Below are 27,246 nucleotides of genomic sequence, written 5' to 3' on the forward strand. Positions count from 1 at the left end.
GCTTCCCTTATTTCTTATGTTCTTAAGTTCTTAACTTCATAGAAGCTGCTTTAGCTGGATATGAGATGTGAGGTTTCCAGTTTAGATCAGAAGCAAAGGACAGACTGAGGATGTTCAGTGTAGAAGAGAGGGACAGTTGAGTATCACTGAAGAAAGGGGGTATATATATCTGGAAGATTGTGTCAAGTTGATAAATGGAGGAATTAAATTTTTGAGGCATTGAACATTAATAAATTTGCTCTATCCCTATCAGAAATTTTAGAGAGCTCAGAAGTCAGGTATTCTGTGGCTTCCCTGCATGAGCTCTACTTTCTGAAGGGTTGAACGTGTATGGAAAGATGTGGGTGGCATCATCAGCATAGGAGTTGATGGAACAAGAAGCCTGGTTTAGAAGATCATTGATGAATAATAGTTAGAGAGTGGGTGACAGGACAGACACCATTGTTAATAGACTTAAGAGAACAGTGACTCTACCACATCATAATGGTCAAAGAGGAAACTTAAGATGGAGTTACAGAGAGAAGGATAGAAGCTGTAGGAGGATAGTTTAGATATCAAAGCTTTGTGCCAGACTCTCAAAAGGTTTTGATATGTCTAAGCCAACAGCAAAAGTTTCAATAAGGTCCCTAAAAGTGTGTGTATTTTGTCCTCACATCTGATATGATGCAGCACTGTGGCTGTGCAGTATTACCATCACATCTAAAAACTGTGTTTACCTAGTTGTATAGTACAGGGTTCGAGCAGGGCTCATAGTGTCCTGTCTCCATATCTATATTTACCCAGCATTTCCTTAAATTTCTGCATGTTTGTGCTGCAACAACCTCCTCATTTAGACCATTTCAGATATCCACAATTCTATGTAAAAAACTGTACTTCTTGATGTCCCTTAAACACTGACTCTTCCTGATCTTTGAGTGTCCTCTCATCCCTCCAGCTTCACCTTCTTTCAGCAACACCAGATCCTGCTTATCTATCTTCTCAGTGCAGTTAACTATTTTATATATCATTATTAGATCTCCTCTTTCTCTTCTAACTTGCAAAGTTGGCAGTCCCATTTCCTTCAACCTCTCTTCATACATTAGGTCTTTTAGCTCTGGTACCATTCTTGTAGCTGCCCTCTGAATTCTTTCCAACTTCTTTATGTCTTTCTTCATGTGTGGAGACCACACTACTGCTGCATATTCCAGTCTGGGATGTAGCATAGTGGCTATAATTTTTTCATCATAGTCTTTTTCCATGTACCATGCCACCCTAATATATGTTAACATCCTTTACGTTGAGCCAAATATCTTATTCATATGCCGTTCTGGGGTCAGGGTATCTTGAAAAACCACTCCTAGGTCTTTTTCCTCCTTGCTCCTCATTATTACTTCCTCATCCATTTTATAGTTCCATAAAGGTCTTCTTTTACTCTTTCTCAATTCCATCACATCGCATTTCTTAGCATTGAATTTCAATTTCCACTTCTTGCTCCACCCATAAATCTTGTCAATATCTCTTTGCAACTCTGTACAGTCAACATGGCTCTTTATTACTCTTAACAGTTTTGCATTATCAGCAAACAGATTAATATAACTGCAACCCTCCTGCATATCATTGATGTATACTTGGAACATAATACGTGCTAACACTGACCCCTGTGGTACTCCACTTGTTACATTACTCCAACTTGAACAGGTGTCTCTGATCACTGTTCTCATTTTTCTATCTTTTAAGTAGTATCTCATCCATTTTAGCATTGTCCCTCTCAGTCCTCCTATATGTTTCATCTTCTACAATAGTCTTTTGTGCAGAACTTTATCAAAAGCTTTTTTTGATGTCCAAGTACACTGCATCTACCCACCCATATCTGTTTTGTACTTCCTCTGTTACTCTCATATAGAAACTTAGTAAATTTGTCACACATGACCTCCCTTTTCTGAAACCAAATTGACTATTTGTTATAACTTTGTTCTCTTCCAAATGTTTCACCCACTTCTTGATCACTATTTCATAGATCTTGCCCACAGCACTAGTTAGCGACACTGGTCTATAATTTAGTGGCTCAGTCCTCTTTCCTCCTTTGTGCACTATATTTGCTCTCTTCCATTCTCTTGGTACTCTTCCCTCTATCAGTGAGCTGTTAGTCACATCCCAAATTGGCTCCACCACTTGTTCTCTACATTCCATTAGTGTCCAACCTGACACTCCATCAGGTCCCATTGCTTTCCTGACATCCAACTTCTCTAACAATTTGCCAATTTCATATTTTTGCATCAAGACTTCCTGTAACCTCCCCTGCCTCACCTCCTTGTTTAGTTCTGTAAAACCTGCTTCCACATTGAACACAGAACTGAAACTCTCATTCATAATTTCACTCATCTCTTCCACTGTTTGATATATCCTTCCTTCCTTTACTATCTTGTCTCTCTGCTTGTCATCTTTCCATTGATATATCTGTAAAAAAGCTTGGGCTCTTCTTCACATTTCTTTACCACATCCTTTTCAAATTGTTTCTCCTCCTCTCTTCTTATTCTAACATACTCATTCCTTACCTCCTTGTACTGCTCTGTTATTTTTTTTTCTTTGTTTTTTCAGTGTCTTCCAAGCTATATCCTTTATCTTCTTAGCTTCTGCACATCTGTCATTATACCAAATATGTTTGCTCCTCCTTACTTTATATACAGGTACATATTTCTGCACACCCTCAATATACTTTTTTCAGGAATGTTTCATATTTCTCTTGCACTGTCTTGCCTTCCATAAGTCCCTTCCAATTAATACTCCCCAAAAATTTTCTTAACTCTGTAAAATTTGTCTTTGCATGATTTAGTCTCCCATTTTTATAATTCTCCTTACATGGTAGAACCTTCCAATCTTGCAGTACCACTTTTAACACCACATGGTTACTTTTTCCCATTGGGCTTAAGTATTTAATGGTTGGATGGGGCTCCGGTTTTTTTGTGAATACCAGGTCTAGCATAGATGGTTCCTCCTCTCCTCTGTATCTTGTAAATTCCTCCACCCATTGGTCCATTGCATTCATCATTACTGACTCCCTTCACTTCATGGTCCAGCATTTCCATTTACTTCCATCTCCTCCCATCTTACATGTTTGCAGTTAAAGTCTCCCACTAGTAGTATTTAACTGTCTTTCCTTATCATGTTGTCTTGGCACTTCAACACTTCCTTTTGCTCCGTGTGCTCCTTCAGCCTCCATGTCTTTGGTGGCACATATGTTAATATGATCCTCCTCCTTTCTCTCCCACTGGTCCTGATTGTTATGCCTATGACCTCTATGATGCCATCATCTAAAACTGTGTGTGTGTGTGTGTGTGTGTGTGTGTGTGTGTGTGTGTGTGTGTGTGTGTGTGTGTGTGTGTGTGTTTTCTCTCTCTCTCTCTCTCTCTCTCTCTCTCTCTCTCTCTCTCTCTCTCTCTCTCTCTCTCTCTCTCTCTCTCTCTCTTCTGTGCCGTCCTCTCCCTTTCATCCTTTCCTCCTTATTCCCTTTCTCCCTTCCCTGACTTCCCCCCTTCCCTCCTTCCTTCCATCTCACCCACCCACCCTCCCTCCCTCCCTCCTTTCATCTCTCTCTCTCTCTCTCTCTCTCTCTCTCTCTCTCTCTCTCTCTCTCTCTCTCTCTCTCTCTCTCTCTCTCTCTCTCTCTCTCTCTCTCTCTCTCTCTCTCTCTCTCCTGTGCCCTCCTCTCCCTTTCATCCTTTCCTCCCTATTCCCTTTCTCCCTTCCCTGACTTCCCCCCCTTCCCTCCTTCCTTCCGTCTCACCCACCCACCCACCCACCCTCCCTCCCTCCCTCCTTTCATTTCTCTCTCTCTCTCTCTCTCTCTCTCTCTCTCTCTCTCTCTCTCTCTCTCTCTCTCTCTCTCTCTCTCTCTCTCTCTCTCTCTCTCTCTCTCTCTCTCTCTCTCTCTCTCTCTCTCTCTCTCTGTGTGTGTGTGTGTATTTACCTAGTTGTCTCTCTCTCTCTCTCTGTGTGTGTGTGTGTATTTACCTAGTTGTGTTTTACAGGGAAAGAGCTGTGCTCGTGCTGTCCTGTCTCCATATCTATAAGCATCCAGCTTAACTTTAAATTCATGAATATTTTTTGCTTGTACCGCTATTTCATCTAAGTTGTTCCATATTTCAATGTTTCTATTTGGGAAACCATATTTCTTGATGTCTCTTCTACTTGCTGTTTTCTTCAATTTCACTCCATGTCCTCTTGTATCTCTTGAGTCCCACACAAAGAAGTCTTCTTTGTCAACTTGATCCTTACCCCTTAAAGCTCTGTATATAGCAATCAGGTCTCCTCTTTCTCTTCTCTCTTGTAATGATGGAAGCTTCAATCTCCTTAATCTTTCTTCATTGGTTAAATCTCTCAAACTTGGTACCAATTTAGTTGCAGCTCTTTGGATCCTTTCTATTTTTCTTATTTCTTTTTTATTATGGGATGACCAAACAATTGTGGGATATTCCAGTTTTGGTTGAATCACATATTCCATCAACTTTTTCATCATCTTTTCATCCATGTAAGCAAATGCCCCTTTCATCTTTCTTAGTAAGTAACTCATAGGTTTCCCCAACTATTTTGTTTACATGTTTTTCTGGTAATAAGTTATCACTGATTGTAATTCCCAAGTCTTTTTCTTCTTTGATTTTCTTAATTTCCACTTCTCCCATGGTGTAGGAACTTGTCAATCTTCTTTTGCTTTTTCCTAATTCCATCACCTTGCATTTTTTGCATTGAATTCCATTTCCCATTTCTTACTCCATATATATATCTTATTCAAATCTTTCTGTGATATTTCACAATCCATGTTGTTTTCCACTCTTTTCAACAATTTTGCATTGTCTGCAAACAGACTTATATAACTGTCAACCTCATCCACCATATCGTTGACATACACCAGAATCATTACGGGGGCTAAGACTGTCCCCTGTGGTACTCCACTTGTAACTCTACACCATTCTGATTTTTCTCCCTTTATTACTGTTCTCATTTCTCTATCCCTTAAGAAGTCTGTAATCCAATTTAGTATGTTTCCTTGCAAACCCCCTATATTTTGAATTTTCCATAGCAGTCTCTGGTGTGGTACCATATCAAATGGTTTTTAGGTCTAAATAAACACAGTCTGCCCAACCCTCTCTCTCTTGAATTATATCAATTGCTCTGCTATAAAAGCTCACTAAATTCGTAACACAAGATCTTCCACTTCTGAAACCAAATTGTCTGTCAGCCAGTGTATGTGTTTCTTCTAAATATTCCATCTATCTGTTTTTAACTATTCTTTCTGCTATTTTTGCTACCACACTTGTTAGGGACACTGGTCTGTAAATCAATGAATCTTCTTTATTACCTCGTATAAAAATGGGCACAATATTGACTCTCTTCCAGTCTAGAGGAATTTTTTCTTCCTTAAAAGAATATACTATGGTATTGTCTATACCTTTTGCCAGATGTTCACAACATTCCTTAAGTATCCAGTTGGACACTCCATCTGGTCCCTGAGCCTTACTTACATCCAAATCTTTCATAATCTTCCTAGTTTCACTTATGTCCACCTGTATCTCTCTCATCATATTGTCTCTATGCCATGCTCTTTCTCCTTTAAATTTGTTTTCTTTGGTAAATACTGACTGGAAGCACTTGTTCATTAATTCCGCTTGTAACTGTGTATCTTCGTATGTAATGTCATCTTTTGTTAATTTATCTATTGTTTGCCTGTTTTTCATCTTCCCATTCACATATCTGAAGAATAACTGGCTCATCTTTGCATTTTTTAACTATATCTTTCTCATAATTCCTTCCTTCATCTCTCAGGGTTCTAATATATTCATTTCTTGTCTTCTTGAAATCTTCCCATTTCTCACTTCCTCCTTTTTTTCTCCATCTATTCCATGCTGCTTCCTTTTCTTTTTTTGCTGTTATACATCTTGTATTAAACCAGTCTTTTTTCCTTTTCACTTCCTTTGTTTTGATCTTCGGTACATATCTACTGACCCCTTCGTTATGAATTTCCATGAATATGTCCCACTTTTCCTGTGTACTGCTTGCCATGAACAGTTGTTTCCATTTAGCCTCTGCAAAATATTCCCTCAACCCGATAAAATCTGCTTTCCTGTAATTATATCTCCCATTCTAGTAAATTTCATTCCTATTTTCTGTTGGACCACTGCTTATAATGAATTCAATTAACAGATGGTCACTTTTATCTAGTGGACACTGATAATTTATTCCTTCAATGATGTCCATTTCCTTTAAAAACACCAAGTCTAGCCTTGATGCCTCTTCATTACCCCCAAATCTTGTATTTTCTCCAATCCATTGGGTCATAGTATTTGTCATTATTAAATTTAGAAGCATATATCCCCATGACTCTTCTCCCTCGTCCATGGTCCACTCTTCTCAGCACACCTCCTTGCAATTAAAGTCATCCATAAGTGTTATATTGTTACTCTCTGCCAGTATTCTCTCCAAACAGTTACTTGTATCTCTTAACAATAATTTATAATCTTCTTGTGTCTATGCATTTGTCTTTGGGTTACGTAAGCCACTGCAAAATCTATTCTTCCTTCTCTTTTCCTTTTTGTTTGAATTCTAATTACTTCTTCCATTCCTTCTCCTATTTCAACCTCTTCCACTGTTATACTCTTCTTTGTAAGCAACATGACTCCTCCCCCTTTCCTATTATTTCTATGTTTTACCCACATATTATAATTACTATTACCAATTCTCATATTTTCTGTTGTCTCATTTACTTTAACTTCAGTAATACCCATGATGTCGGGCTGCTTTATCTCAATATAATTATTCAATTCTCGCAATGTTGATATTAAACCATTTATATTTGTATATGCCACTGCCCATTTTTTTATTTTTTCATATATTATTTACATTTTCTATTCTTTTTTTGTCAGATACCACTTCCTGAGCCTCTCGTCTTTTACCTTCCAATAGAACTTTTTTTTCTCTTCCTCTGTTCTTGTTTTTTGCCTTTGCTTCTTTTATTAGATTGCTTATCTTGAGTCTCTCCTCCTCATTCATGTCCCTCTTTATCCAAACTTTTCTATATTGCTCTGTTTTGTCCAGTTTCTACGCATTCAATATCACTTCCATGGCTGTTGTTTGTGCCCTAAATTTTACCTTCAGTGGTCACTCTCCTTCTATATACTTCCCCAGTCTATGTATTTCCTCAATTTCACTTATCCAGTCCTCACCTTCTCTCTGTATATTTCTTACAACGTCTTCTGCTAACTTTTTTTTGTTCTCTTTCCCTCTTGTATCTTACTGGCTCTGTTTCCTCTTTTAATCTATATATAACAATACATTTTTTTTCTGTCCACTGTGTCCCTTACCATCGATTCCTTCTGTTTGATCACTTTCACAATTTCTTTACTTAAATCTGTCTTTTCCTTCTTTTGCACTTTTATGATTTCTGTAATGTTAACTTTTTCTTCCTCTTTTTGCTTCCTCCAGATTTGATGTTCACTCTTCATCCCTATCACTTAATTTTCCTGTTTTTAACAATATCATTGTTTTCCTTCAATTTTGTTTTTAGATCAGCACATAGTGTTTTCAATTCTTTGTTTTCCATCAAAGCCACTTTCCTTCCTTGCATTTTATCATGTAGTTCATTATCTTCCTCAAATCCTGGGAATGGTGACCCCGTTGGCAACACTCCGCTCCCACCTATGGCGTCTGCCTTGCTGGAGCTTTTACTCATTTTATTACCTCTGTTATTACTTAAGTTTTCCCTTATTTTTTTATTTCTGGAGACAGGACAACTCTACTTGAGCACAGCTACTGGGAACACATTCTAGGTTCCTAGTGGTGGCCGTGGTCAAACAAAATTTTTCTCTGCTGGAGCTTGGATCACTGCTTGTTTACTTGATGATGACGTGTGTGTGTGTGTGTGTGTGTGTATGTGTGTCAGAGAGAGAGAGAGAGAGAGAGAGAGAGAGAGAGAATTTTATCATTGGTAATATTATGAGTAACAATATTTGTGTTTAGTATACCACTGCTTCAACTCCATACCTAAAGACATAGGCTTACAGGCCTAAGCATCTGTATTAAGGCTGCATTAGATGCATGGTAATTATCAGATTTTTTTTTTTCAAGAAAAAGTGTGTTTAATGTGCTGGCAAATATAGCATATATATATATATATATATATATATATATATATATATATATATATATATATATATATATATATATATATATATATATATATATATCATATTATATTCCTCTATAGTATATGAACAATTGGGGTCTTGGACAGTTTTGATGGTGGGAGAACTTTTTCACAACTGCTTGTGATAAAATCTTCCATGGGACAATTATCTTGCCTGTGCTGTTTTTTTTCACAACACCACCACATGCATAAGCCATGACTCCACTGGTGTGTTGCCTTAGCTGTGGTGATGCCGCTCTGAGGTCTCTAAGGTTGGGAGCAATGCCATTTTCACAGCAAGGCCCATTCCATCATCTGATCAAGAGGAAGAGAATGATGCCACTCTCATGGTGATGTCTCTTCCCACCAACTGGTCTCTACCAGTAGGGAGTAATGGTTACAAGGGGATGAAAGTGATGATCCCAGAGCACATGCACAGGATTTCTTCTGGTGCCTCTCCCCACATGTGGATTACCAGCTTATGTCATGATGATGTATTTCGTTTTAATTATTTATTTATTTTCTTTTGACGTGTGAAATTTTTCTTTTGTGTTTCATCTCAGTTTTTATTTCAGTCTTTTCTTTTTGCCCCCTTAGGGCAGCATGTCAACCAGGTGTCTCTCTCAATCCTTTCTGGGGTTCTTGGAGGATGATGGGGCTGACTCTCCTAGCAGAGGTGCTTGCATTGGGGTCCCACTAGCTTTCCCCTGTGACCAGTTGCTATTGACAGGCTCCTGCCCTATGTCCTGTGGTGGAGACATTTCATGGCTCCTGAAAGGTACTCCAACAAGCTCAGGCTAGTCATTGATTTAAGCAGGGTGAATCAAAGTATCTAGACTCACCAATTCTGGATGCTCTTGCTTCAGCAAGTTTGGCTGGTCTTGTCTCCAGATGCATAGATGGTCTCCCTTGACCTGGAGAGTGTGTACTGGCACACGCCCATCCACCCTTGGTTCCACAAGTTTCTGGCAGTTCAAGTTGACTCCCATGTTCTTCAGTTCAAGGTCATACCCTTTGATCTCAACATTGTGCCCAGGATCTTCACAAAGCTCACCAAGATTGTGCCTGCTCGTCTTACTTGTCAGGGATTGGGGGGGGGTGTCAACCCTCATGTACCTCGATGACTGGCTGATCCATGCTCCTTCAGAGTCCTGAGCACATCAAGATCTGGACATTGCTCTCTGAATTTGTCAGGAAATGGGATTCCTGGTCAAGTTCTCCAAGTCCTAGCTTCCTCCTTCCCAGTTCATCACTTGGCTCAGCATGCAGTGGGACACCAGATCCTAGACTCTGGGATGTCTGCATGCAAGCAGGTCCATATGCTGCAGAAGCTTTGCCAAGCACTGGGGTCTCGTACTTTCACCAAGTGATTGTGAGACAGCCTCTTAGGTTCTCTCAACTTCACAGCAGACATTGTACTTCAAGGGCAGCTGAGTTTCAGGAGACTTTCCCTTGAAGAAAACCGCTGGTTTCCTATTGATTAATGCGATCAAGTTTGAAAGTTTCCCCAGATCTCTGCTCCCACTCCTTCAATTGTGGGTTCTACCCCAATAGTTATCCTCAATCATTCCCTGGCTTCCTCCACGACCCATCCTGTTCGTCACTACAAATGCTTCAGATTCAGGCTGGGACCTTCAGTCTTCCAACATTCGTCAAGCTCAGGGCCTGTGGCCCCCTTCTCAGTCCCAACTTCATTTCAATGTCAGGGAGCTTCTAGTGTCCCCTTTTTTTTCTCCACAAGTTTTTCGAGGTCAGGGACACATGCATGAGATTCCAGCTGGACAACCAAGTTGCAGTCCACTGCATCTCTCACCAAGGCTCTTGTTCTCTCCCACTTCTCTCCATCTCAGAAGATCTCTTTTTCCTGGCCAAGTCCTGGAATCTCTGCCTGTCTGCCAGGTATATTCTAGGTTCAGACAACATTTGGGCCAACACATTGTCACATCAGGCAGAGACTTCAGTGGAGCAGGAGTTGACAGAGATCATGTTCCAAGACTTAGTGGACCTTTTTGGGAGTCCTCAGGTGAACTTGTTTGCCTCCACCTCCAACCACAAGCTCTCTCTGTTTGTGTACCATTGGATGGCAATGGAAGCATTAGGACTAGACACCTTCCTTGTCAGTTGGAGCCAGTGAAATTTCCTGTATCTGTTCTCTCCTTTAGCACCCAGAGTTCTGCTACAGGTATGGAACAAACTGTAGACATTCCAACCCCAAGTTCTTCTGTTGGCTCCCCCTCTGGCAAGCCCAGCCTTAGTGCCAGCAGCTCCTGCACTGCTTCCCTTCTCCAGTGCTCCTCAACCATCTATCTTTGTCAGGAAGAGGCCTGAAGTCCTTCAGGATCTCCTCCAACTTTCATGCATAGAGTTTCTCTCTTTGAGCTTATCTAGAGAGCTCTCTCCACAAGTGATGCTGAATCTTTCTCAGACCTTTCATGACTTCTGTTTGGCAGTGCCAGTTCTGCTGGAAAGCCTTCCAGTCCTTTCTGTGCAATAAATACATTCTAGACCTCTCTCAAGATGTGATACCCCAGTTCTCCAGTTTCTTGTTTCATGAAAAGGCAATTTCACCACCACTGTCCGTACCCACATTGCTGCTCTGAAGGCTCCACTTTGTTATGACTGTGGCATTTCACTGGATCCCCTCTTGCAGGACTGGATGCTCCGCACCTTATTCCCTCAGCGTCCTGCTCCCCACCAGTCTTGTCCTTTCTGGTTCCTCTTGAAGGTTTCAAGGTGGGGTTCATCATCCTTTGTGTCCTGTCTCTTCTCTCCACCAATATCTTATAGTTTCTGTTGATTCTTCTTCGGACCATCTCTTTGTCTGGCCCAACTTTCACCACTCCTGCTCCAGTTTCCACATTGCACAGATTTTGCTTGATGTTGTCAACCGTGCAGATCCGAGACATTGCCCAAGAGATCAAGATGTCTGGAAAATAGCAGCTTCTCTGTTTTTTCTTTGCTCCCATTCCTTGGAGACTACTTGCTTAAGAGAACAATGGAGCTCAGCTCACACTTTCGTCTATTGCTACCTCTCCACTCAAGTCCCCAATACCCCTGTGTTGTGATCAGCTCAAGCCCTCCTGCCTAACCAATTCTTTTGTGTGAGACCTCAAAGGTTTGGGGTCTCTTTTTCATATTCTACAAAACTTCTTGTTCGTTTTCTGGGTTTAGTCATTCATAGCTTATGGACTAGTGGCCCTGCTTTGTGTGGGGCCTAAGTGTGGTTTTCTTTGGTCTTGTTATATTGCATACATCACAGCTTGTCCTTCCACTGAATGACTTCAGTTTTCCCTCTGGCTGTACAGCTGTGGATCTTCAGGCTTCTCCACATTTGGCAAGTATGTGTCCCAGATTGGTGTCTTCCTAGACCACCTCCACGGAGAAAGCAGCATTGGCACCCATGAAGTGGCCACCAAAGTGGGATTTTGGTAGCACTGAGTGGATGCCAATGTTTTGAACCCACCCATAGTTCCCTTCTCTCTCTCTTCCTATCTTATTCAGACCCCACCTGGCTTTACATGTCCTGTCCTCTTTATCTTCCTAGGGCACACCCCTATCAGGTTAGTTGGTACTTAGACATATATTTAGGTGGGAGCATTGAACAAGACAGTTGCTCTGTTTTTTGCCCTTAAAGTTCTTTGATTTATTTTTTTGGCAGGTGTATTTTGTGGATAGCTGCCTAGACATGTGTAGATGTTGCAATTTGCTGGATCCCAACTTCCATCTCAAATACATGAATGCAAGTCCCATGCAGAAAGCATTGGCATCCACTCATTGCCACCAAAAATAAATTTCTCACCTCTGCAAAATTCCAATTTCTGCCAAAACAATTATTTGATTATGAAATTCCAGATTACTTTTATTTGAATAATCCAACACCTTATCAAACTTGAGTTAGGATTTTGATAAAAATATGCCACTTTGTCACATGGTTCAGAATGATGTGGGAATAGACAGTGACTGAGAGGATGAGTGACAAACTTGGTGAAACTATGCAACTGTTGGATATTAATTTATTACCTTTACTCACATTATCTACCATTGCAGTATTTAAAGTGGAGGAAGTTTTATGAATTTGTATGAAGAAAATTTTTTCCTTTGTGTCTCATTGTATAATTGAAGGACATATTATCTCCAGGCCTGCACAATCTACTAACTAAAGACAGTGCAACAGAAATTAATGCTCCATGTAGATCCTAATGCTCTAGCACTTGTACATTTTCATTTTGGCTTTTTAATGTTATAGGTTATCAATATGGCAAAAAGATTCTCATCTAGCAATTCTGTGTCTACTTGCATATTTAAAAATCAACTGATAGTAACTGTCATCCATGTCTTATGGAAATATTATCCTGCATTCCTCTCTCCTGCTTGATTTTTCTTAAACTGCTAGAATTTTTCTTATCCTATAAAAGTGAGTCTAGTAAGTAGAACATGTGGCAATAAAAAAGCATGGTTATGGCTTTAGCTGATGAAGGACTCCTACAAGTGCAGGAATGGGAGATTAGACACAGTTGTTTATTATGTCAAGAAAGTTGCCCTGCACTGGAGTCAGAAAGAGGGACATAGTGTAAAAAAAGAAGACATGCTTGTCTGCAGCACTGTGGCAGCTTTCTTGACATGATAAACATTTGTCTCAGATCTTCCTGATATTTTTTTATTTTATTTTGTGCTTTTCTTTATGTGTCAGGGAGTTTGGCCTACAGTAGAGTAAATATAATATATATATATATATATAGAAAAATGTATGCAATACTGTTCCCAAAAAACAAAGAAATAAAAAATATGGCCAATTTAGTTTCTGGGATGTTTTGACATGTATTATAAGCCATATTTGATGGCTTATAATACATGCCATTTCCACCCCCCAAAAAAAAAAAAAAAAAAAACACAAAATGAGCCTACACCTTATAAGGCCAAGGTTCAGCTTTTGAGACAGTGGCTAGTGGTAAGTCTATGGCAACGTCCTGTCCCAGAGTGCCTGTTAAGTAATGTTGGAGACCATGGGGTGCCAACAGTGGCCTTTAAATCAAACCCCAAATATCTTTGCATATGTAAACAAAGTGATGATTGCTTCTACACCTCAAAAACACATTTTTTTTGCAAGATAACAATGTATAACAGGTCATAGTTACTGGTAATTCATATAAAATAACATCAGTCAGGAAGAAATTAAGTGACAATGCTTACATTGCATATATCAAAACAAACCTGCAGTCAGCTACACATGTCACCAAATCTGGTGACATGTGCAAGATTCATTGTGTTCCTTAGTATGATACCATTATTCCTTGAGGTATGACATGAATAGAACAAATCTATTTTCACAGATTTGAATTGGAATTTTGAAAAGGCAATTATACTAAATTTCATGATGAATAGAACAAATTTATTTTCACATCTTTTGTTTTAAAAATGTATTGAATATTACAAATGAAAATACGTTCTAGAGAATAAGATAAATTTATTTACACATCTCCTTATGCTTTGAAAATATACTAGAATATTACAACTAGAATTACATGTAGAATGATCATAAAAAAAATATGATGTACCCCTCTGGGATCTGACAATGTCACTGCCTTCACCATATTTATTTACACCTCACAGCAGAATTGGTCTAAGGACCAGTGTTGGTAGGTCTTAGCAAATATTAAAATTTTTATGTAAAATGTTGTGATCTAATAAGGATCTGAATTCATATAAGAGGGCTTCAAATGTCAGGTGAAGCCCTGCACTTCATATTCAAAGATTAAATCCACTTATTTATTTATTTATTTATTTATTTATTATTTCTTTTTTTATGCCTGCATCTTATAAGTCATCAAATACGGTACCTTTTTGAAAGTTAGTGGGAGATTGAGGAAAAAAAAAAAAGGAAATTCCAGAGTTTACTGATAAAAAGAATGATAGAATGGAGAGAGTGATTAATTCTTATATTAACTAGATAGATACAATAAGAATGAGAATGAGTGCAACAAAGCTGTGGGAGGAGGAAGGCATGCAGTTAGCAAGTTCAGAAGATGGGGAAGTAATTATAGAAGACAGAGAAGCAACATTGCAGTGTAATACTTACAGCGTAACATAAGTAATATACCCCCTGTAGATGTCTGTGAATATGCTACAATTCCACTGACAATAATTTATTTTTATTCAGGTCTTCATGAACAAGAAAACTTACAGAGAAGTGAAAAAGAAAAGTAAAGAAAATTATCATAAATAGGATACTAAGCTGTGAACTGTGTTGTTACCAAAGGTCCTGTGATGACTTACCAAAATCTGATCTCTTTCTATATTATCTTGCTGTGTAAGTAGAGAGAGAAATATTAAGGTGAGGAAAAAGGCAGGATGAAGCCGAAGTACTTTATCTGTTGTTTTGGATCTTGCTTTCCCCAGTGTAATATATGTACATTGTGAAGACAGGAGAGCCAAGGCTGACCAGACTTTACTTGAGCCTTGATGATCATTTATGGCCTAATTGGTAATAAGGTGGACTCATGTTTTCCATAAGTATCCTGCCAGGGTTCAGTGACTGTTAATGACCCCTTATGACCAGTTTATACCACCTTCAAATGAATTTCTTTGTGTCTCCATGATGCTCTGAAAGGATAAAGGTACACTAAAAGGCAACAGCCAAAATATTGCTCATCTTAACACCACATGTGTTATGATGACACACCTCTGTCCTACAGGAAAAAGAAGAAGTTCACACTACCCTGGTGGACTGTGCTGCTGGGCTGGCTTTTGGTTGTGATCTGCATAGCTGGGTCATGTTTCTTTCTGCTCATGTATGGCATTATGTTTGGAAACTCAAAGGCTACCAAGTGGGTTACTTCCCTAGTCATCTCCTTCTTCTCTGACGTACTTTTCTTGGAGCCAATGAAGGTAAGGCATTGTATATTGCTTCTATAAACACTGCACTGCTGTTGTGTTTTCTGGAAGTTAGTGTGTATTTTGCTTTCATCTCTATTCTACATCTTTTCCCATCTTGAGCTTTATAGTTTTAGTTATTATTATTATTATTATTGTTATTATTATTATTATTATTATTATTATTATTATTATTATTATTATTATTATTAATATTATTATTATTATTATTATTATTATCATAGTAGGGTACACAGGAACAAGCACAATTTGTTCCAGTGTAGCATTTGTTATGGCAAATGTACATTATGGTGACTGAGAAAAAAAAAAAAAAAATATATATATATATATATATATATATATATATATATATATATATATATATATATATATATATATATATATATATATATATATATATATATATATATATAATCAAAATAAGCACATTTGCACTACTAAATTTGAGATAAATATATATAATACCCTCCCGAGTTTCACGCCTAGTCCTAAATTCTTACCATCCTGAGTTTTGCACATTATCATCCCAAGTTTTGCACTGCTTTGACAAGTATAGGTCATCTTTACCTACTGTCAATGTCACACGTTTACATACAGTAATTCCTGCCTAAGTCGGAGCTCTCTCTCTCTCTCTCTCTCTCTCTCTCTCTCTCTCTCTCTCTCTCTCTCTCTCTCTCTCTCTCTCTCTCTCTCTCTCTCTCTCTCTCTCTCTCTCTCTCTCTGAGAAAGTAAGAACAATCCTGAGGACTGCTAAATAGAATTAGGCTAAGTGAGAATGAAAATGGAATTACATAATAAGAGTGAGAAAGAGTGAGAAACGATGGAGCAAAATTGACATAAAATGAATTAGGGGGGGAGAGAGAGAGAGAGTGAGCTTTCACTCCCTTGTCCCTTATCTCTGACAAATAATGGGGATGGGAGGTGACAGGGAGGGAGGTTTGAGGCAAGATGAAAGAAGAGAGAGGAACAGAAAAAAAGGGAGGAAGGCACAGGCAGTGGATAGGTGAACAATGGCTCACACAGCTGGTGAGTTAGTCTTGAGAGTTTTAGTTTGTTATTCCAATTAAATTTTTATTAAAATGTTTGTGCTTTCACTACTGGCAAGTTCATTATGCCAGTTTTAGTTTGTTATTCTAATGAAGTTTTTATCAAAATCCTAGATCTCACACAAGTAATGTTGACTGAGTGTTAAGTTTCCTATGCCAGTTTTGGTTTGTTATTCCAATTAAATATTTATTAAATTTCCAGTGTTCACACTAATGGCAAGTTTTGGCTCATTATTCTGATCAAATATTTATTAAAATTTTGGTGCATTATTGCAGTTATATGTTATAATGACTGTGCATTGTCACATATCCTACTGTATTATTATTATTATTATTGTTATTATTATTAGTAGTAGTAGTAGTAGTAGTAGTAGTAGTAGTAGTAGTAGTAGTAGTAGTAGTGAGATGCTATCAGGATTTAGACAGGGATAAGCCGTTGAAATATATATAGCAGGTTATTGAAACATGGCGGCAGACAAGGGGTAATGTTAACTGAGTGTTAAGAATATTGCCGGGGGGGAGGTGTTACAGTAGCTGTGTTGAGTGTAGTGATAGGTGATGCTCAGATGGCCTTGAGAAAAGATGGCACTGATTGACTGATGCGCCTGCAAAAAGGTGGCAGCCAATGACGAGGTGATAAAAAGCCTCGCAAGAACCCCAAAGGAAGGACTATGTCATATTCAGCCGCAGCTCCTGTGTCACACTCAGAGACGTGTGTTGTGCTTCTGCTCCCATGTTTGCCTTATTTGTGTTTGGGTGCTGGGTTCTTGTCCTGGGTGGCTGTGCTGAGACTTGTAGTGGTGTGAGGCTTGTGGTGCCCACATCTGGCCTTGTGTGTTCTGCTTGTATGTCCAAGTGACTGTGCCTTAGGTGTATATGTGGACATGAGTGCTGTGTGCTTATGACTTAGCCTTTGCCTGGTATGAGCATTGGTGCCTGTAGTAACCTACAAATCATGAGATAACTGTGCCATGTTCTCAAGTTATGAAATATATTCCTGTGTTGTGCATATAGTTTTTTGCATACCCTTCTTGCCTCATGCTACACTACTGTGCCGATCCCTGAGAGCTGCTTTTATCTGCATCATGGTGCCTGATGATAGAGTGAGTGCTGTCCTGGCCACTGCTCCATGTGAGTTGATGCCTTTTTTTTTTTTTTATGTAGGAGGGACACTGGCCAAGGGCAAAAAAATCCAATAAAGAAAATGCCCACTGAAATGCCAGTCCCATAAAAGGGTCCAAAGCCTGCCTGGATAAGAGCGTTACTAGTGTCTGGTTGGCTGTGGACAGCAGTGTAAGTGATGGATTCTGCAGCAGTATATATGGTGCACACTGGAGACCAGCAAGGAAGAAGGCTAATGTTTGGCTGATGTCATTGCAGATCTTTTTGACGGCAATAGTCATGAGTGCTGTGTGCAAAAGTGGAGACTTAGAAGAGGATGATGCAGAAGAAGATGAGGAAGAGCCATTCCTGGAGCAGGATGAAGCTTGGCTGTATGATGAAGGTGATAAATAAGATTGTCTTACTTGTTTACTTGTTTACTTGTAGCTTGTTTACTCCTAATAGAGTTTGGATCTCCCATCTCATATTTTACTTTGGGAAAAAAAAAAAAAATAGTTTGAATAAAGGGAAGAGAATATTTACCATATTTGTAGTGACAGACTGGTCAAAAGCAATCAAAATCAAATAAGACCTTGGTGATTGCCTTGGATTCTTTGATAACCTGTAGGACAAGGATTATTGTGGTGCCCTAAAAGGGGTTCAGTCTCCAGTGATGGCCTCATGTGCCCAATTTACCCCACGTTTAGATCAGTTCTTCAGCATTCTTGTGACACCTTGAAGAAGACTTTACATATTGAAGACTTACTTTCTTTGAACCTTTATTATACACCTCTAGAAAGGAATACAAAAGTGATCAAGTGACCTCTCAAGAAGTATGTAGGTTACTGATCATCACAAAGGTGAGCTTTTTTTTTTTTTTTTTTTTTCGCCAGGAAGTCAAGCGTCTTTCCTTTGCCTTTGTAGCTGACTTGAAGAACTTTAATTCTGATGTTCTCTTTTCATCTTTTCCATTCTTTAGATATTCATTTCTGTGATGTCTTAAGTCCTGTGATCTATCCATTGTCATGTTTTTGATGAGGCTATTCTTAAATTCCAAGGCTTAAAATTTATATAAAATGCAAAACACATTAGAGACAAGTGTGGTATATTAGTCTACTCTGGACTATAGGTGGGCATTATTGTGGTAATTTAATGCAATAATGGTATCAGGTTATCAGTTATACTGATATGTTTTTTTCTGCATTATCAGTTCATCAGTATCACTGATACTTTTGGTTCCAAACTAGTGATAATCGATAATTTTTGTTTTTTGGAACATGAGCATGTTGAAGTTTTAAACTTTCAAAAATCAAAACAATACTTTTCATTAGTGGAGACAGGATAAACATTGAATTTGAATTTTCTTTCTAAGATTTTGCTCAGTTTTCTATGATAAAGACAAAAAAAAAAGATTTGGATTTATCAATTTTTTACTTAAAATATTAATATTGTTATCACTAGTATCAGAATTTTGGATTTACCAATTTATCGATTATCGGACGATAAATTTATCGCCAGTTATCAATTATTGGTTATCACTGATAAGGTTATTTTTATCAATGTATGGGTTGTCGAGATAATTTTTTTTTGTTTTCACGCCCAGCTGTGCTTCTGACCATGACTATACATGCATACAAATTCAGCCGTTATGGCAGAACAAAACCTATGAACAAACCCTATCTCTTATGATACAGCAAGTCAGCAAGCTCAGAATATCTTCACATGTGAGAATTTGGTACACAGCTTTCATTATTTGGTAGTTTCAGGTGTCCCACACATTTTAGCCTCATAATTTTGTGATACACAAAATTGTTAACCTAATCTCTTATTGTGTGATGAATAACACATATTCCATGGTACAGTGGTACCTTGGTATATGTCCTTAATCCATTCCAGATCCTTAGATTTATACCAAACAGGACATGTACCAAGCGAATTTTTTCCATGAGAAATAAAGGGGAAATGATTAATCTGTTCCCATGAAAAAAAAAAAATCCTATTATTATTGGCATACTATGCAGTACATTGATGGGGTTGTATAAAATAATTTAAACACTGCTTAATGCTAAAATACTTACCATATAAGACACACAGGCATATAAGATGCATCCCCATTTCAGCAGGGCATATTCAGGAAAAAAAAATGTATGCATATAAAGTTTAAAGCATGCTAGCAGTACAGCTGAACAAAAAGCAAGTAATCATAATGATAAAAATATTATACATGATTGCAGTAATAAAACAGAGGTAACGGCCTAGTAATGGAGGTGAGGCAAAGAACGTAGCCCATCTGCCAAGATGTCAACAACACACTTGGTGCGTCACTGAGCAGGGCTGCGTTCTCATTTTCAACATTTCCTGACATCATATTATGGTTGAAAAATATGACTCAGCAGCCTTGCCAATAATATGTTGGTGTAAATCTTTAGGTTTACTGGTGAAGCAAATTTCAAAATTAAATCTGCAGGAGGCCTCACATTCATATATAAGATGCAGGGTGATTTTTAGAGCCATTTTTATGAAAAAAATGTCATATGCCATCAAATATGGTAAATACTAAAGGAAATAGATGAAATAAATGAAAGTTTAACCTCACATTACCTTCCTGAAAAGAGCTGAGTGCCTACTAGGATGGTGCTGACAAGGAAGATGTTATTGTTGCAACATTGCTCGTGAGCAGTCATGACTTTGTCCTGAGGAGTAAACAAGGGTAGCATGCGGTGTCGTGATTCATTTTGACACATACAAGTTCTAGCATGCAAGTCTTATTCCAAACAAAGGTTGTATACCAAGCTTTTGATAGAGTCTGGCACAAAGCTTTGATTTCCAAACTACCCTCCTACGGTTTCTATCCTTCTCTCTGTAACTTCATCTCAAGTTTCCTTTCTGACCGTTTTATTGCTGCTGTGGTAGATGGTCACTGTTCTTCTCCTAAATCTATTAACAGTGGTGTTCCTCAGGGTTTTGTCCTGTCACCCACTCTCTTCTTATTATTCATTAATGATCTTCTAAATCAAACTTCTTGTCCTATCCACTCCTACGCTGATGATACCACCTTGCACTTTTCTACGTCTTTTCATAGACGTCCAACCCTTCAGGAGATAAACATATCACGCAGGGAAGCCACAGAATGCTTGACTTCTGATCTTTCTAAAATTTCTGATTGGGGCAGAGCAAACTTGGTATTGTTCAATGCCTCAAAAACTCAATTCCTCCATCTATCAACTCGGCACAACCTTCCAGACAACTATCCCCTCTTCTTCAATGACACTCAACTGTCCCCCTCTTCTACACTGAACATCCTCAGTCTGTCCTTGACTTATAATCTGAACTGGAAACTTCACATCTCATCTCTAGCTAAAACAGCTTCTATGAAGTTAGGTGTTCTGAGACGTCTCCGCCACTTTCTCTCACCCCCCCCAGCTGCTAACTCTGTACAAGGGCCTTATCCGTCCATGTATGGAGTATGCTTCACATGTCTGGGGGGGTTCCACTCATACTACTCTTCTAGACAGGGTGGAATCAAAAGCTTTTCGTCTCATCAACTCCTCTCCTCTAACTGACTGTCTTCAGCATCTCTCTCACTGCCGCAATGTTGCATATCTAGCTGTCTTCTACTGCTATTTTCATGCTAACTGCTCTTCTGATCTTGCTAACTGCATGCCTCCCCTCCTCCCGCGGCCTCACTGCACAAGACTTTCTCTCACCCCTATCCTGTCCACCTCTCTAACGCAAGAGTTAACCAGTATTCTCAATCATTCATCCCTTTCTCTGGTAAACTCTGGAACTCCCTGCCTGCTTCTGTATTTTCACCTTCCTATGACTTGAATTCCTTCAAGAGGGAGGTTTCAAGACACTTATTCATCAATTTTTGACCACTGCTTTGACCCTTTTATGGGACTGGCATTTCAGTGGGCATTTTTTTTTATTAGATTTTTGTTGCCCTTGGCCAGTGTCCTTCCTACATAAAAAAAAAAAAAAAAATCACATTAAAATACCAAGTTGGACTTATTCCAAAGCGAACATACAATGGGATACCACTGTATTGGTAAAGCATGAGATGGAATATTTTACTGTACAGTACTACATTATTATTATTATTATTATTATTATTATTATTATTATTATTATTATTATTATTATTATTATTATTATTTATTTATTTATTTATTTTTTCTTTTATCTCATCAACTCAAAATTCAGATCAAGAATTTAACCCCATTTTATGACTTTTTTTTTTTTTCGTAGGATTTTGGATATGTGCATTATCATGATTTTAATTAAATTGATAATAATATTATTATTATTAATATTTTTTATTATTATTATTTATTTATTTATTTATTTTATATATCTTTTTTCTGTTGTGGTTACAATTTAGTCAGTGAACTTAAGTGATGATGACAGTGTTCCATTCTGTTCTGTTTCTTAATCCTCAACCTTGACACACTGATGGCAACACAATGGTGCTGCCTCAGCACCACGACACCGCACACTGGAGCACTGCAAGGTGGATGATGAAACCCTGAAGGAGCTGAGGAAAACACGTCAAAATGAAATGGAAATGTGGGACATCATCAAGGAAATAATATCTTACTCACTGTTCCTGTGGGTCTTCCTTGTCCTATCCTACAGCAACAGGTTAGTTCATGTTTACTTGTTGAGGTTCATAATGGTACTATCATTGGTCTGGAAGTCAAGAAAGCTATATAAAATTGAAAACATTTAAAAAAAATTTCTGAAATAGCCATGTGGTCTGTTGGCACTCATTGCTTATATTTCTGATATGCTGTGTTTTCCAAATTAAACTTCTCACAAGTGTAACCAAAACACTTATATAGTAGTTCCTTGTAATTTGACTGTGATTTTTTTTTCTTTACTGTGATTTAATTTTAAGGAATGTTTGAGTGTGTGTTTGTGTGTGTGTGTGTATGTGTGTGTGTATTTACCTAGTTGTATTTACCTACTTGTATTGTACAGGATCCTAGCTAAAGCTCATTTGTTCTGTTTCCATATCTGCAGTTATCCAGTTTCTCTTTAAATTTGCTCATACTAGCAGGTGTAACCATCTCCTCACTTAAACTATTCCAGGGATCAATGCTTCAGTACAGGAAACTATATTTCTTGGTATCACTGAGACATTTACTTTTTTTTTTTTTTTTTGTCCATTGTACATCTTGTTCCCTCATTTATTTGCATCTCCAAAACTTGTCTGTTTACCTTTTCCATACAGTTTATTATATATACATTGCTATCAAGTCTCCCCTTTCTATTCTCTCTTCCAGTGTTATTAATCTAATTTCCTCCAGCTGCTCTTCGTAGGTAAATCTCTTTTTTTTTTCTCTCTCTCCCAATGCTGGCACCATCTTTGTTGGTGTCCTCTGTATTCCTTCCAATTTTCTTATATTCTTCTTCTTCCTGTGTGGAGACAATACAACTACAGCCTACTCTAACTTGAGGTGCATCATGGTTGTAATTATTATTTTTTTTATCATATCCATGTTCATGTAGTTAAAAGACACTCTAATGTCATTTAACATCGTGTATGTGGAGCCAAAAATTCCTCTTATATGCTTCTATGGTGACAATGTATCCTGGATAATCACCCAATATCCTTTTCTTTATTACTTTTCATTGTCATATCTTCTCCCATTTTATAATTCTAAGAAGGTCTTCTTGTACTTTTATTATTATTATTCCTGACCATATCGGAGATACACCCAGCATTTTTTATCTTTTCCTAACCTCTAATCCTTCTGTTTATGCTGCCACCCTATCTTTTCTGTCAGGCTCCTCCGATCACAACCTCACATCTGTATCTTGTCCTATTGCTCCAATCCTTCCTCATGATCCCCCAAAAGGGAGGTGCCTCTGGCATTTTTCCTCTGCTAATTGGGGGACCTGAGGAGGCTTTATTCTGATTTTCCTTGGAATGAGTTTTTTTTAGTTTTATTCAAGAAGGCCACTGGCCAAGGGTAACAAAAAAAATGTATAAAAAAAGGCCCACTTAATGTCAGTTCCCACAGAGAATTCCAAACAGAATGATCAAATAATAGAGGATAAGTGTCTTGAAACCTCCCTCTTGAAAGAGTTCAAGTCATAGGAAGGAGGAAATGCAGATGAAGGCAAGGAGTTCCAGAGCTTACCACAGAAAGGGATGAATGATGGAGGATACTGGTTAACTCTTGCATTAGAAAGTTAGACAGAATAGGATGAGAGAAAGAAGAAAGTCATGTGCAGCAAGACCATGGGAGGAGGAGAGGCATGCAGTTAGCAAGATCAGAAGAGTAGTTGCCATGAAAATAGTAGTAGAAGATAGCAAGAAGTGCAACATTGTGGCAATGTGGAAGAGGCTGAAGACAGTCAGGTAGAGGAGAGGAGTTGGTGAGACAAAAAATCTTTTGATTCCACCCTGTCTAGAAGAGCAGTATGAATGGAACCCCCGATACATGTGAGGCATACTGAATTCATTGATGGATAAGGCCCCTGTACAGAGTTAGCAGCTGGGGGGTGAGAAAAACTGGTGGAGATGACTCAGAAAGCCTAACTTCATAGAAGTTGTTCTTAGCTAGAGATGAGATGTGAAGTTTCCAGTTTAGATTTTAAGTAAAGGACAGACTGAGGATGTTCATTTTAGAAGAGAGGGACAGTTGAATGTCATTGAAGAAGAGGGGATAGTTGTCTAGAAGGTTGTGTCGAGTTGATAGATGGAGGAATTGAGTTTTTGAGGGATTGAACAATACTAAGTTTGCTCTCCGCCAATCAAAAATTTTAGAGAGATCAGAAGTCAGGCATTCTTTGGCTTCCCTGCATGAACTATTTACTTTCTGAAGGGTTGAACCTCTATGAAAAGACATGGAAAAGTGCAGGGTGGTATCAACAGTGTAGGAGTGGATAGAGCAAGAAAGTCTCTGTCTGCTGAGTGCATGACATAGTTGATAGTGTCTGGCATGGAGGCCTACATTCCTCACTCATTCTCTCAACCTAAATTTCATGCACTTTATATTTCTACCTGTAATCATGCCATGTCTTTTCTCCAGCTAGTCAAAAACTCTTTCATTAATGTCAAAATCTTTCAAAATCAAACTCCTGTCATGATTTCTGGCACCTAGCCAAAAACATCTTCAATAACTTTACTTCTTCATCTTTCCTTCCTTTATTATAACCTGATGACACCACTGCTATCTCATCTGTCTCTAAAGGTGAACCCAAACCTTTGCTAAAAACTCCACCTTGGATGAGTTAGGGTTTATTCTTCCTTCCCCACCACCCTCCAGCTACTTCATGCTAACCATTAAGATTCTTCACAGTGATATTTTCCATGGCCTTACTGGGAAGGCTTATGGGCCTGATGGGATCCCTCCTATTGTTTTCCAAAATGGTGCCTTTGTACCATTTTTGTTTGCTTAGTTAAACTTTTCTAACTCTGTCTATCAACATCTATCTTTCCTTCTTGCTGGAAGGTTGCCCACATTCAGCCTGTTCCTAAAAAGAGTGACTGCTCTGATCCCTCAAACTACTATCCTATCCTTTTAATTTCCTTCCTCTATAAAGCCTTTTAATATATCCTTAATAGGAAGATTCTTAAACATCTATCACTTCACAATCTTTTATCTGATTGCCAATTTTGGTTTTGTCAAGGTTGCTCTACTGGTGATCTAGTTTTCCTTACTGAGTCTTGGTCATCCTCTTTTAGAGATTTTGGTGAAACTTTTGTTGTTGCCTTGGACATATAAAAAGCATTTGATAGAGTCTAGCACAAAGCTTTGATTTCCAAACTACTTTCCTACAGCTTCTATCCTTCTCTCAGTAACTTCATCTCAAGTTTCCTTTCTGACTGTCCTGTTGCTGCTGTAATAGATGGTCACTGTTCTTCTCTTAAGTCTATTAACAGTGGTGTTTTCTCATTGTTCTGTCCTGTCACCCACTCTCTTCTTATTATTCATCAATGATCTTCTAAACCAAACTGTGTCCTATCCACTCCTATGCTGATGATACCTCCCTGCACTTTTCCACATCTTTTCATAGACATCCATCTTTTCTGGATGTAAACAGCTTACACAGGGAAGCCACTGAATGCCAGATCTCTGACCTCTCTAAAATTTCTGATTGTGGCACAGCAAACTTAGTAATGTTCAATGCCCCAAAATCTCCATCTATCAACTCAATACAACCTTCCAGATAACTATCCCCTCTTCTTCAGTAACATCTCCATCTATCAACTCAATACAAGCTTCCAGATAACTATCCCCTCTTCTTCTGTAACATTCAACTGTCTCCTTCTATATTGAACATCTTTAGTCTATCCTTTACTTATACAGTGGAACCTTTGTTCTTGAAGTTAATTTGTTCCTGAAAATCATTTTAAATCCAAAATGTTTGGAAACAAACTATTTTCCTCCTAGGAATCAATGTAAAATAGATTAATAAGTTCCCAGACATTTGTCCACCCTGTCTAAGTGGCTAATGACTGATACTCCCACTGCCATGATGGTCACTCCACATCTCCAGGTCAGAAATTATTTATCGAGAAAGGACATATTGAATGAGCTTAGTGACACAAAACTCATCAAAAGATACTGTTTAGATTGTGCAGATATTCTCTTTGTCATTGATCTAGTGAGGGAAGCCTTACAGAGTGGCACAAAAAGGAGCAACTCGCTTACCACTAAAATTAAGGTGATCATAAAACTTTGACATTTTGCTGCTGAGAAAAGCTTCAGGAAAAAGGTAATTATGCAGCAGTGATGGTGTTGTGGGTCAGGTGGCACAGTATTACTCCTGTGTGCCAAAAACTGTTTGTTTATTCTGCCCACCTCTAATGCAGGAGTTAATCAGCATTCTCAATTACTTATCCCTTTCTCTGGTAAACTCTGGGACTCCCTGCCTATTTCTGTATTTTCACCTTCCTATGACTTGAATTCTTTCAAGAGAGAGATTTCAAGACACTTATCCTTTTTTTTTATGTAGAAAGGACACTGGCAACCAAAAATCCCCCCCCCCAAAAAAAAAAACCCACTGAGATGCCAGTCCCAGAAAAGGGTCCAAAGCAGTAGTAAAAAATTGAAGGATAAGTGTCTCCAAACCTCCCTCTTGAAAGAGTTCAAGTCATAGGAAGGTGGAAATACAGAAGCAGGCAGGGAGTTTCCAGAGTTTACCAGAGAAAGGGATGAATGATTGAGAATACTGTAAACTCTTGCATTAGATAGGTGGACAGAATAGGAGTGAGAGAAAGAAGAAAGTTTTGTGCAGTGAGGCCGTGGGAGGAGGGGAGGCATGCATTTATTAAGATCAGAAGAGCAGTTAGCTTGAAAATAGCGGTAGAAGACAGCTAGAGATGCAACATTGCGGCGATGAGAGAGAGGCTGAAGACAGTCAGTTAAAGGAGAGGAGTTGATGAGATGAAAAGCTTTTGATTCCACCCTGTCTAGAAGAGTGGTATGAGTGGGACCCTCTCAGACATGTGAAACATACTCTGTACATGGATGGATAAGGCCCTTGTGCAGAGTTAGCAGCTGAATAGGGTAAGAAAAACTGGCGGAGACGTCTCAGAACGCCTAACTTCATAGAAGCTGTTTTAGCTAGAGATGAGATGTGAAGTTTCCAGTTCATATTATAAGTAAAGGACAGACCAAGGATGTACAGTGTAGAAGAGGGGGACAGTTGAGTGTCACAGAAGAAGAGGGGATAGTTGTCTGGAAGGTTGTGTCGAGTTGATAGATAGAGGAATTGAGTTTTTGAGGCATTGAACAATACCAAATTTGCTCTGCCCCAATCAGAAATTTTAGAAAGATCAGAAGTCAGGTGTTCTGTAGCTTCCCTGCATGAAATGTTTACTTCCTGAAGGGTTGGTTGTCTATGAAAAGATATGGAAAAGTGCAGGGTGGTAGCATCATTGTAGGAGTGGATAGGACAAGAAGAAGGTCACTGATGCAAAGTAAGGAAAGCCAGAAGATCACCAGTAGAGCAGCCTTGCCGGAATCCATACTGGCGATCAGATAGAAGGTTGTGAAGTGATAGATGTTTAAGAATCTTCCTGTTGAGGATAGGTTC

General features: G+C 38.5%; 1 protein-coding gene across 1 annotated transcript in view; it reads left to right on the forward strand.

The window, feature by feature from the left end:
- Nucleotides 1-27,246, forward strand: part of LOC135113220 (uncharacterized) — a 633,180-nt gene that overhangs the window by 457,468 nt on the left and 148,466 nt on the right. Inside the window, exons 47-49 of the mRNA XM_064028389.1 lie at nt 14,848-15,040; nt 17,473-17,596; nt 21,672-21,834. Of these exons, the coding sequence (XP_063884459.1) occupies nt 14,848-15,040; nt 17,473-17,596; nt 21,672-21,834 (480 nt within the window). The remainder of the gene's footprint in view (nt 1-14,847; nt 15,041-17,472; nt 17,597-21,671; nt 21,835-27,246) is intronic.

The sequence above is a fragment of the Scylla paramamosain genome, chromosome 25 (assembly GCF_035594125.1).
Source record: "Scylla paramamosain isolate STU-SP2022 chromosome 25, ASM3559412v1, whole genome shotgun sequence".
Classification (NCBI taxonomy): Eukaryota; Metazoa; Arthropoda; class Malacostraca; order Decapoda; family Portunidae; genus Scylla; species Scylla paramamosain.